This window comes from Entelurus aequoreus, linkage group LG06, assembly GCF_033978785.1.
Source record: "Entelurus aequoreus isolate RoL-2023_Sb linkage group LG06, RoL_Eaeq_v1.1, whole genome shotgun sequence".
Lineage (NCBI taxonomy): Eukaryota > Metazoa > Chordata > Actinopteri > Syngnathiformes > Syngnathidae > Entelurus > Entelurus aequoreus.
In genome coordinates, this window is record NC_084736.1 from 11,993,886 (window position 1) to 12,007,249 (window position 13,364).

A 13,364-nucleotide genomic window follows, 5' to 3' on the forward strand; every position below is an offset into this window, starting at 1 on the left:
CTCCCCGGATTGTAAATAATCAAATGTAAATAATCAAATGTAAATAATCAAATGTATATACTTGTTCTTATGCTTTCTGAACTCACTATGTTCTCTACTCGCTGTACATATCCTACCAAGTCAGACCTACACTAATACAATGTCCATTTCTCAGATGATATAATTGTTGATGACTGAAGTGCTGATATCAACCAAACCCTAACCCTAACCTAACATCCCACCCAACCGGATTGTAAATAATGTAAATAATTCAATGTACATACTCTGATGATTAACTTGTGTGATGACTGTATTATGCTCATAGTACATATTTGTACCATGAATTGATTAACGAGGACCCCGACTTAAACAAGGTGAAAAACTTATTCGGGTGTTACTATTTAGTGGTCAATTGTACGGAATATGTACTGTACTGTGCAATCTACTAATAAAAGTCTCAATCAATCAATCAATCAATCAATCAATGAAGCATGAACTGATCAAGCCTACTCGGATGAGGGTAGCCGTATAAACAACTTTAACACTGTTACAAATATGCGCCACACTTTGAACCCACACCAAACAAGAATGACAAACACATTTCGGGAGAACATCCGCACCGTAACACAACAAAACAAATACCCAGAACCCCTGGCAGCACTAACTCTTCCGGGACGCTACAATATACACCCCCCACTATCCCCTACACCTCCCCCCACCTCAAACGCCCCCCCCCCCCCCAACCCCGCCCACCTCAACCTCCTCATGCTCTCTCAGGGAGAGCATGTCCCAAATTCCAAGCTGCTGTTTTGAGGCATGTTCAAAAAAATAATGCACTTTGTGACTTCAATAATAAATATGGCAGTGCCATGTTGGCATTTTTTTCCATAACTTGAGTTGATTTATTTTGGAAAACCTTGTTACATTGTTTAATGCATCCAGCGGGGCATCACAACAAAATGAGGCATAATAATGTGTTAATTCCACGACTGTATATATCGGTATCGGTTGATATCGGAATCGGTAATTAAGAGTTGGACAATATCGGGATATCGGCAAAAAAGCCATTATCGGACATCTCTACTTACAATGATCAAAATACATAAATATTAAATGTCATTATAATTAAGCCTGTTACTATATTACAGATATACTGAGATCATCTATATAAAACCATAATGGAGGTGTTTGGAGGTTTTTAAGGGTTTTGTTGGCTGAATAAAATATATCCCATAGGCTCCATTGTAAGCAGACTTTTGATCGCATTTATTTATATAATGCATAAAAATAGAAATACATGTGTTCTTGTCTTACATAGTGAGTGGGAATGATAGAAAACATTCCAAAAAAAGTGCAGTGTCCCTTAAAGAAACACTGATTTATTTCATATGATTGAAATTTTCAATTACTAGTCAGTTCAAGTAGAAAGTCACAAAATTCCATAAGAAAAAATAGATACTGTTTTTTGTACAAAAAGATCCATTATTTACATTTTTAAGTAGTGATTCAGTACTGTTCCGTGTCTTTGGTAGGTGTAGTGTTCAAGTTCAAGTACCAGTGATTGTCACACACACACTAGGTGTGGCGAAATTATTCTCTGCATTTGACCCATCACCCTTGATCACCCCCTGGGAGGTGAGGGGAGCAGTGAGCAGCAGCGGTGGCCGCGCCCGGGAATCATTTTTGGTGATTTAACCCCCAATTCCAACCCTTGATGCTGAGTGCCAAACAGGGAGGTAATGGCTCCCATTGTTATAGTCTTTGGTATGACCCGGCCGGGGTTTGAACTCACGACCTACCGATCTCAGGGCGGACACTCTAACCACTAGGCCACTGAGTTTGATCTGGGATGAAGCGCACCTCACCTAGGTTGACGAGCAAGGGGTCTCAGTCCACTTGTTTGGTCACACAGGGTTTGAATAATGGTGTTCACACTTGACCAAAGGAACCATATTGGCTCCTTCTGCACTGCAAAAACTGAAATCTAAGTAAGATGAAATATCTCAAATAAGGGTGATAATTGCTTATGTTCTGTCTGACAAGATAATTCTTCTCACTAAGCACATTTAATGTTAGTGTTGTACTTGTTTTAAGGGTTTTGGTCCTAAATGATCTCAGTAAGATATTACAGCTTGTTGCTGAGATTTGATTACCTATATTGAATAAAACATGCTTGAAACTAGAATATCAACTGTTGCAAAGCTGTGTCATCAACACTCACAAGTATAAAACTACTTTTTTAAAGTAATAATTTCTTATTTCAAGCATGAACAAAAAAATCATGACTGACAACAATTGTGTCTCATAATTAAAACAGATGACAGCCAAATGGACTTTGCTGTTTTATTTCCAATGAAACAAGAGAAAACACGTACTCATATAGTAGTACAGTTGGCACAGTACAGTAAACAGGCAGTTAATATTTAAACATTTCACATGTGAGATTTCTAACAATTTTGATCAGAAATAGTTCATGCACATTCAGATGAATTCTTCAAAATTACAATAAAGAAACATTTGGCTGGGGGCCGGGCTGTATATATATATATATATATATATATATATATATATATATATATATATATATATATATATATATATATATATATATATATATATATATATATATATATATACTACCGTTCAAAAGTTTGGGGTCACATTGAAATGTCCTTATTTTTGAAGGAAAAGCACTGTACTTTTCAATGAAGATAACTTTAAACTAGTCTTAACTTTAAAGAAATACACTCTATACATTGCTAATGTGGTAAATGACTATTCTAGCTGCAAATGTCTGGTTTTTGGTGCAATATCTACATAGGTGTATAGAGGCCCATTTCCAGCAACTATCACTCCAGTGTTCTAATGGTACAATGTGTTTGCTCATTGGCTCAGAAGGCTAATTGATGATTAGAAAACCCTTGTGCAATCATGTTCACACATCTGAAAACAGTTTAGCTCGTTACAGAAGATACAAAGCTGACCTTCCTTTGAGCAGATTGAGTTTCTGGAGCATCACATTTGTGGGGTCAATTAAACGCTCAAAATGGCCAGAAAAAGAGAACTTTTATCTGAAACTCGACAGTCTGTTCTTGTTCTTGGAAATGAAGGCTATTCCACAAAATTGTTTGGGTGACCCCAAACTTTTGAATGGTAGTGTACTTGGCGTGATGATGTCATGTTATCGATGGAAAAATGCATTTTTAGACCATATGATTTGCCTGAGCGGCTAGGAGACCCCGAGAGTAACAAGCGGTTGCCTTGTTGCCTTTCCATTAGGAACAATAAATTATTTTTTAGTATAAGTTTGCTGGTTTCAAGAAATGTAATGCCGAGCGCATATCATTATGTCAAGATAATGGCACTAGCATTTACTTAATCTAAGAATATTTTTCAACATATTGAGAAAAAAGGTCTCATATTTTCTTTTTCTATCAAGAAAAGTGCACTTGTTATTAGTGAGAATATACTTATTTTAAGGTATTTTTGGGTCCATTGAGGTTAGCTAATTTTACTTGTTTTGGAAAGTCTTGACTAGCCAAATGTTCTTGTTCTATTGGCAGATAATTTTGCTTAGTTCAAGTAAAATACCCCTCATTTTTTCATTATTTTTTTTGTTTTTGAACACTGACTTTTTGCAGTGTGGCCGGAAAAAAACAAAAGCGTTGGTGAAGTCAAGTGTTTCAACAGATGTCAACACTGTGAGACATGTTGGGCCGACGTGTTAAAGGGCCAGCATAACTTGGGAATGTCTTTTGGAAGACTCTGCCTTATTGTCGTGTCTTCACATTTCTGTTTCCTTCTTCCCTCAGCACTCCTCGCCGTCCGACGCCGCCTCGCCCCGTGCCAGTGAGCAACCCGAGGTTCCGTCGCGACCGAGCGTTGTTTTGCTGACGAAGGTGACGCTCGCACCTTGTTGTTGTATTTACACCCGCCGTCACAATGTGGCGTACAAGAGCACACGCCACCGTCTTTGTTTGACGTTACCGTGCGTGTGTTTTGGCGCTCCGCAGCAAAGCCCGCCAAAGACGCCGGGCGAAAAGAGCCGCGGCAAAAAGAGCCGCGAGGCCAAGCCGCGGATACGCAAGCTGAAGTATCACCAGTACATCCCCCCGGACCAGAAGCAGGAGCTGCAGCCGATGGCGGCGCACATGGACTCTGCTTACGGACGCATCCTGCAGCAGCAGCAGCAGTTCTTGCAGCTGCAGATCCTCAGACAGCAGCACTACTGCCAGCAGGGGGCGCCACCTGCCACGCACAAGTAGGGAACCCTTTTTCTGATTACCTCTCTCTCGTACGAGTTACGTTACTACGCCAGTCCAGTTTTAGTGTAATAAGTACTCTCACTCTACTAGGGTTGTACAGTATACCGCGATACTACTTAATAGGGATGTCCGATAACATCGGCCGATAAATGCTTAAAAATGTAATATCGTAAATTATCGGTATCGGTTTCAAAAAGTAAAAGGTATGACTTTTAAAACGCCGTAGGGAGAAGTACAGAGCGCCAATAAACCTTAAAGGGACTGCCTTTGCGTGCCGGCCCAGTCACATAATATCTACGGCTTTTCACACTCACACACAAGTGAATGCTCCACCATCAACAACCCCCTCTCCTTCCTGACTGCTGCCTTTAACAGAGCGACAGGTGATCAGACAAACACTCACAGCTGTGTCATCCACGCACCTGTCACTCATCTCGAAGCCGAGCCTGACACACCTTGCTTCGCTGCAGGTCGGCAGGCCACGCCCCCCCCCCACAAAGTCAAACTCAAAAAATTAGAATATCTTGCGAAAGTTCATTCACGTCAGCAATTCAACTTCAAATATGAAACTAATATGAGACATAAAGTCATTACATGCAAAGTATTTGTTAGAATTTTGAAATCAGTTGTAAGTTATTTTCATCAAAATGATATCAAAAGAAGGCTTGAAATATCTCGTGTTGCATGAATGAGCCTGTGTCATATTTTAATTTCACTTTGTAAATGTAATTGCTGGAATAAACACCATTTTTTGAGTAGAGATTCCAGGGTTTTTTTTTTAAAAGGGAGACTTTTCTGTCAACAATGGCTGCCATGTGTCTCCAACAGCCCTGCCCTGGTCTTCCTCCACGCCTTGTTGATGGTGAAAACCCAACCAGGACTCATCTTACTCCCTCATTTCCCTTTCCGCTCTTCTTCCAACAGATCCACGGCCGAAGTCCTGAGTGAAAACTGCAACCCTCATCAGTTGCCGGCCAACGTGGACGAAATGAAGGTGATGTTTTTTATCTGACACTTAGTGCTCAATGGCAAGGCTGCATTATTGGGGGTTCTCGGGAATTCTGCCTAGCAACAAGCAGCATGTGGGGTGTTTATTTGACACAGGCAATCATTTGTTGGTTTGATAAAAAAAGATACATCCAGAGGTTGTCCACTGCCACAGTTGAGCCTATAGGTGTCCCGATAAGATATTAATATCAGATATCGGTCAGATATCAGCAAAAAAAATAGATCAGATCATATCAAAACCTCCGTAATAAACTCTGATGGCTTGTATTACTTATATATACTTATGTATAAATATATATGTATACATATATATATATATATATATATATATATATATATATATATATATATATATATATATATATATATATATATATATATATATATATATATATATGTATATGTATATATATATATGTATATGTATATATATATATGTATGTATATATATATATATATATATGTATGTATATATATATATATGTATGTATATATATATATGTATATATATATGTATATATATTTGTATATATATATATATATATATGTGTGTGTGTGTGTATATATATGTATATATGTGTGTATTTATATTTGTATATATATATGTATATATATATATATATGTATATATATATATATATGTGTGTATATATATGTATATATATATGTATATATATATATGTGTATATATTTGTATATATATATATGTATATATTTGTATATATATACGTATATATATATGTATGTATGTATATATATATATATATATATATGTATGTACATATATATATATGTATATATATATATATATATATACATATATATATATATATGTATATATATACATATATATATGTATATATATATATATATATATATATATATGTATGTGTGTATATATATATATATATACTGTATGGGGCAAAAGTTCTCGGGAATTCTGCCTAGCAACAAGCAGAATGTGGGGTGTTTATTTGACACAGGCAATAATTTGTTGGTTTAATAAAAAAAGATACATCCAGATGTTGTCCACTGCCACAGTTGAGCCTATGGGTGTCCCGATAAGATATTAATATCAGATATCGGTCAGATATCAGCAAAAAAAAACAGATCAGATTATATCAAAACCTCCGTAATAAACTCCGATGGCTTTATTACAAATTAACGAATTATTGTGGTCACTTGTCGCCAAAAAAAACTATCTAACTAAGACAATTCCAGATAATAATAAATAGGTTAGTGTTTTTAATACCTAGCATTGTTCTCTACTTGACTCATTTTACTTGATCAATCCTTTTCTACCTGTCAGATTTAAAAATGGGGGAAAAAATGATATCTTATTTTGGTAGATCTTGTGGGCCACATTGTGGACGCTGGCGGGCTGTAGTTTGGGGACCCCAGCGTAAGTGTATATATATATATACAATACAGGCCAACAGTTTGTGTTGTCTTTATTTTCATGACTATTTACATTGTAGATTGTCCCTGAACGCATCACGACTATGAATGAACACATGTGGAGTTATGTACTTAACAAAAAAAAAGGTGAAATAACTGAAAACATGTTTTATATTCTAGTTTCTTCAAAATAGCCCCCCTTTGCTCTGATTACTGCTTTGCACACTCTTGGCATTCTCTCGATGAGCTTCAAGAGGTAGTCACCTGAAATGGTTTTCACTTCACAGGTGTCGTAGTTTTTACGCCTTCAGTGACAATCTACAATGTAAATGATCATGGAAATAAGGAAAACACATTGAAATGAGAAGGTGTGTCCAAACTTTTGGCCTGTACTGTGTGTATATATATATATATATATATATATATATATATATATATATATATATATATATATATATATATATATATATATATATATACTACCGTTCAAAAGTTTGGGGTCACCCAAACAATTTTGTGGAATAGCCTTCATTTCTAAGAACAAGAATAGACTGTCGAGTTTCAGATGAAAGTTCTCTTTTTCTGGCCATTTTGAGCGTTTAATTGACCCCACAAATGTGATGCTCCAGAAACTCAATCTACTCAAAGGAAGGTCAGTTTTGTAGCTTCTGTAACGAGCTAAACTGTTTTCAGATGTGTGAACATGATTGCACAAGGGTTTTCTAATCATCAATTAGCCTTCTGAGCCAATGAGCAAACACATTGTACCATTAGAACACTGGAGTGATAGTTGCTGGAAATGGGCCTCTATACACCTATGTAGATATTGCACCAAAAAGCAGACATTTGCAGCTAGAATGGTCATTTACCACATTAGCAATGTATAGAGTGTATTTCTTTCAAGTTAAGACTAGTTTAAAGTTATCTTCATTGAAAAGTACAGTGCTTTTCCTTCAAAAATAAGGACATTTCAATGTGACCCCAAACCTTTGAACGGTAGTGTATATATATATATATTTATGTGTGTGTGTATATATATATATGTGTATATATCTATATATACATGTGTGTGTGTATAAATATATATGTATATATATATCTATATATATATGTGTGTGTGTATATATATATATATATATATGTATATATATATATATGTGTGTATATATATATATATGTGTGTGTATATATATATATGTCTATATGTGTATATATCTATATATATATATATGTGTGTGTATATATATGTGTATATATCTATATATATATGTGTGTATATATATATATGTCTATATATGTGTATATAGCTATATATATATATATATATATATATATATGTGTGTGTGTATATACCTGTATATATGTGTATATATATATATATGTAAATACACATATATATATATATATATATGTGTATGTATATATGTGTACATATACATATATATATATGTATATATATGTATACAATATGTGTGTGTATATATATATATGTATATACATATATATATATATATATATATATATATATATATATATATATATATATATATATATACACACATAGAGTACATTTAAGAAATAGAAAATGAACACTTCCTGTGTGTACCTGGCAACTTTACTTGGGTCAGAGTTGAGTTGTGCCACACACAGCAGAGGAAGGACAGGAAGGGGCGGCAGGAACAGGAAGTATGGTAGGAAATAGTTTGAAAAAGAAAACAAAAGAAGCATGTTAGTTGAATGTATAGAGCAGTCAAAAATGTAGAGACACGATTTAATGACAATGTGTCCCTAAACTTTTGACTGCTGTACGCTTTAGAAATCTCAATTTCATGTTTAGTTTTCTTCCAGGTTGCTGAGCTGAAAGTGGAGCTGAAACTGCGCTCGCTGCCCGTCTCCGGCACCAAGACGGACCTCATCGAGAGGCTGAAGGTCTATCATGACAACGCCGTTTCCATGGAGACAAGCCCCCCTGACAAGTTGACCCCACCCGTGTCCCCCGTGGCCTCCATAGTGTCCGGTCCGGGCCCGGAGGAGGGGGGCCGGGCCCACAGTCCCACACGGCGTGCTGGGGAGGAGAAGGACCGGCGTCTGCACGAGAAGGAGCGTCAGATCCAGGAGCTGAAGAGGAAGCTGGAGAAGGAGCAGCGGCTGGTGGAGGAGCTGAAGCTGCAGCTGGAGGTGGAAAAGAGGAGTCAGCAGGGAGATTCCCCGCCTCGCCTCAGCCCTCCCCCCCCCCTTTCCCACCGCGCCAAGCAGGAACCTCCGTCGCTCTCCAGCTGCTCGGCCGGCGTGGAGGTGAAACAGGAGGAGGACGGCGAGCGCGGCTACTTAGCGCTGTCATCAAATCAAGACGGAGGGCTTCCTGTCTCCATCCGGCGGCCTGGTAATGGCATCAAGATGCGGAGCGGCGCCGCGTCGGCCCTCGTCCTCACGCCTGGACAGGGGCCCGCCAAAATAGACGACTCAGCGCCTCTGACGAAGGTGAGGAACAAAAACTGTCTGCTGGTCTTTGTGTGGGTTCCTCTCTCCCAGGACACTTCATTAGGCACACCAACACAGGGGGCCTAAATGACATGATATTCTAGACAGGCATATTAGCGATCAAAGATTGTTTTATACGAAGATAACTACAGATGTCCGATAAATGCTTTAAAATGTAGTATCGGAAATTATTGGTATCGCTTTCAAAAAGTAAACTGTATGACTTTTTAAAACGCCGCTGTGTACACGGCCGTAGGGAGAAGTACAGAGCGCCAATAAACCTTAAAGGCACTGCCTTTGCGTGCCGGCCCAATCACATAATATCTACGGCTTTTCACACACACAAGTGAATGCATCATACTTGGTCAACAGCCATACAGGTCACACTGAGGGTGACCGTATAAACAACTTTAACACTGTTACAAATATGCGCCACACTGTGAACCCACACCAAACAAGAATGACAAACACATTTCGGGAGAACATCCGCACCGTAACACAACATAAACACAACAGAACAAATACCCAGAACCCCTTGCAGCACTAACTCTTCCGGGACGCTACAATATACACCCCCAGCTACCCCTTACCCCCCACCTACCTCAACCTCCTCATGCTCTCTCAGGGAGAGCATGTCCCAAATTCCAAGCTGCTGTTTTGAGGCATGTTCAAAAAAAAAAAGCACTTTGTGACTTCAATAATAAATATGGCAGTGCCATGTTGGCATTTTTTCCCATAACTTAAGTTGATTTATTTTGGAAAACCTTGTTACATTGTTTAATGCATCCAGCGGGGCATCACAACAAAATGAGGCATAATAATGTGTTCATTCCACGACTGTATATATCGGTATCGGTAATTAAGAGTTGGACAATATCGGAATATCGGCAAAAAAGCCATTATCGGACATCTCTAAAGATAACGATGGTCACTTCTACTTGATTCTAGTTCACAGGTGTCAAACTCAAGGCCCCGGGGACCAGATCTGACCCGCCACAACTTATATGGTCCGCCAAATCCTGCAAATACTATGCATAAATAAAGTAATTTTCTTACTAAATGACTATATTTTCTCACTGAATGTATTCGTTCTCTCCATTTTGACAGAAAAATATACATAGGATTAGAGATGTCCCATAATGGCTTTTTTGCCGATATACGATATTGTCCAACTCTTAATTACCAATTCCGATATCAACCGATACCGATATATACAGTCGTGGAATTAACACATTATTATGCCTAATTTTGTTGTGATGCCCCGCTGGATGCATTAAACAATGTAACAAGGTTTTCCAAAATAAATCAACTGAAGTTATGGAAAAATTGGCAACATGGCACTGCCATATTTATTATTGAAGTCACAAAGTGCATTATTTTTAAAAACATGCCTCAAAACAGCAGCTACAAAAACAATGAAGGCACACAGCTTGAGTCCAGAGTATACTAGAAACTGGGCTCCATCTGCTCTGTTCTTAACGTATTCGTATGAGTAAGAAAAATGTGCAAATAAAAACAAGAAAGGCACAAAAATAAAAAACTGCTTCAGTCTAGACTAGTAGATAACACAGCCATCCTTTTAATTGCATGGGGAAAAAGGCACAAAACATAAATAAAACAGCTTCACTCAGTCCAGATTATTAGTCTATTTGTGCAACAGATGAAGCTCAAAGAGTGGGCTAATTCTTTTTCTCCTTGTCATCACGTGTGAGAGGTAGATTTTTCTGAATGAAAACAAGCATCTGCAAGGGGTTCTGGGTATTTGTTCTGTTGTGTTTATGTTGTGTTACGGTGCGGATGTTCTCCCGAAATGTGTTTGTCATTCTTGCTTGGTGTGGGTTCACAGTGTGGCGCATATTTGTAACAGTGTTAAAGTTGTTTACACGGTCACCCTCAGTGTGACCTGTATGGCTGTTGATCAAGTATGCTTGCATTCGCTAGTGCGTGTGTCAAGCCGTAGATATTATGTGATTGGGTCGGCACGCAAAGGCAGTGCCTTCACGGATTAATTGGCGCTCTGTACGTCTCCCTACGGCCGTGTACACAGCGGCGTTTTAGAAAGTCACAAATTTTACTTTTGGAACCCGATACTGATAATTTCCGTTATTACTTTTTAAAGCATATATCGGCCGATATTATCGGACATCCCTAATACAAAAAATTGGTACCATTTCTCATTTTACAGTAATATGCTATTAAAAAAAACCTGTAATATTTACAGTAATAATCTAGTGCCTGAGCTGCCAGTTTTTCCCACAAAATCTAAAAAAAAAAATGTTTATGTACATTAATAGATATCAAATGCATCGGCAATGGTGTAACAGTATCAACCTAGTGACTGAGCTGCCAGTTTTTCCCACAAAATCTAAAAAAAAAAATGTTTATGTACATTAATAGATATCAAATGCATCGGCAATGGTGTAACAGTATCAACCTAGTGACTGAGCTGCCAGTTTTTCCCACAAAATCTAAAAATATATATGTTTGTGTACATGAATAGATATCAACTGCATCGGCAATGGTGTAACAGTATCAACCTAGTGACTGAGCTGCCAGTTTTTCCCACAAAATCTAAAAAAAAATATGTTTGTGTACATGAATAGATATCAAATGCATCGGCAATGGTGTAACAGTATCAACCCAGTGACTGAGCTGCCAATTTTTCCCGCAACATGTTTACAGTGTACTGGATGTAAAAAGTTAATTAGTTGCATAACTGAAAAAGTTATGGACGGATTTTGAAACTTTAGGAACTGTGGGAAATGGGATAAGGAATGAGCGCTTACATTTTGGGGCTGATCCGGATCACGTCTGCATTTTAACATTGTTACAATTGCGCTGGCCGGGTGCTTTTCCAGTTGAATAAGTGTATTTATGCTCTTGTAGTTTCCAGAGTCGCCTCCTCTTCATCAGCCTGCCTTCATCGTGCCGCAGCTCAAATGCAAAAAGCTGCGAGAGCCTCCTCGCTATGAAGACGCCGTGAAGCACACCCGCATGGCGACGGCTGTACAGGTGCATCACACACGACATGTCAGCAGACATCTTTTGTTTCTATTAAAGAGAGGAATATCCTCCATTCACAAGTACTGGAAGCTAGTCAATAAACAAACACTGCCCCCTGGTGGCCGTGAGCAGTAAATATAGAGTCTTTAGTTCCATCATTTAGTCAACAGCAGAGAGTACCAGGGTCATTTTTATTGTATTCAAGGCGAGACATTCCATTGTTCAACACACCTGGCAGTTGATTGAAAGAGTTTGTAGAAAAACATGGTAAAGTTGTTGTTTAAAAAACAACAACAATTCAATAGAAGTGCTGACTTGTTTCCCTGCAGGGCGTCTCTGCGGCCAGCCAGCAGATGGACGACCTGTTTGACGTCCTGATTGAAAGCGGCGGTAAGAAGGACGCACCAACACAAATGTAGTCTGAACCCCTCAAGTAGCCAAATAGTGTCCTCTGTGGTGGACATGTTGTCACCACCTATGTAATGGACATCATTTATTTAGTGTTTGTTGATCTTCTCTGTAATACACATTTTCCCCGTCCATTGTAGTGGACATTTGTTGATATCTTCTGCAATGGACATTATTTATTTAGTGTTTGTTGATGTCCTCTGTAATGGACGTCCTCAAGGGCTGCTCTATTTAGAGAAATAACCTAATAGAGATTTTTCACTCCAAAATTGTGATTGTGATTTTTATATTTTTTTCATGAGTTGATGTCAAAGACCTAACTAAATCTTTTACTGTATACACAAACGACATATTTCTCTCAAATATTTGTTCTGTGCAATAATAATGCTGTTTAATCAGAATACTGACATGCCACATGGATCATCCTGGCAAAGAAATACTCACTGACAGATTTGTGAACAATATTTGAGAGGAATACATCTATAGTAAAAGTTTTACATCTTTGAGTTCAACTCATGAAAAATTAAAGCAAAAACAAGAGTGCTGCGTGTGTACATGCATATGTACATTTATACATATGTATGTATGTATATATATTTGTATATACACACATGTATATAAATATATGTGTATGTACATACATATAAACATATTTATACATATATACACACAAATGTGTATATCTATGTATATATATACATATGTATAAAATGTGTGCATATATATATATATATACACATGTTTGTGTATATATATGTCAGTGTTTCCCACACATTCATTTATTTGTGGCGGCCCGCCACGAAATAATTAAGGCCGCCACAA

The 13,364-nt window shown here is 37.7% G+C and overlaps 1 protein-coding gene across 1 annotated transcript in view; it reads left to right on the plus strand.

Moving 5' to 3' along the window:
* The window catches only part of mrtfbb (myocardin related transcription factor Bb), a 230,500-nt gene that overhangs the window by 215,148 nt on the left and 1,988 nt on the right, over window positions 1-13,364 (plus strand). Inside the window, exons 10-15 of the mRNA XM_062049993.1 lie at window positions 3,792-3,878; window positions 3,993-4,240; window positions 5,169-5,238; window positions 8,499-9,131; window positions 12,018-12,143; window positions 12,464-12,524. Of these exons, the coding sequence (XP_061905977.1) occupies window positions 3,792-3,878; window positions 3,993-4,240; window positions 5,169-5,238; window positions 8,499-9,131; window positions 12,018-12,143; window positions 12,464-12,524 (1,225 nt within the window). The remainder of the gene's footprint in view (window positions 1-3,791; window positions 3,879-3,992; window positions 4,241-5,168; window positions 5,239-8,498; window positions 9,132-12,017; window positions 12,144-12,463; window positions 12,525-13,364) is intronic.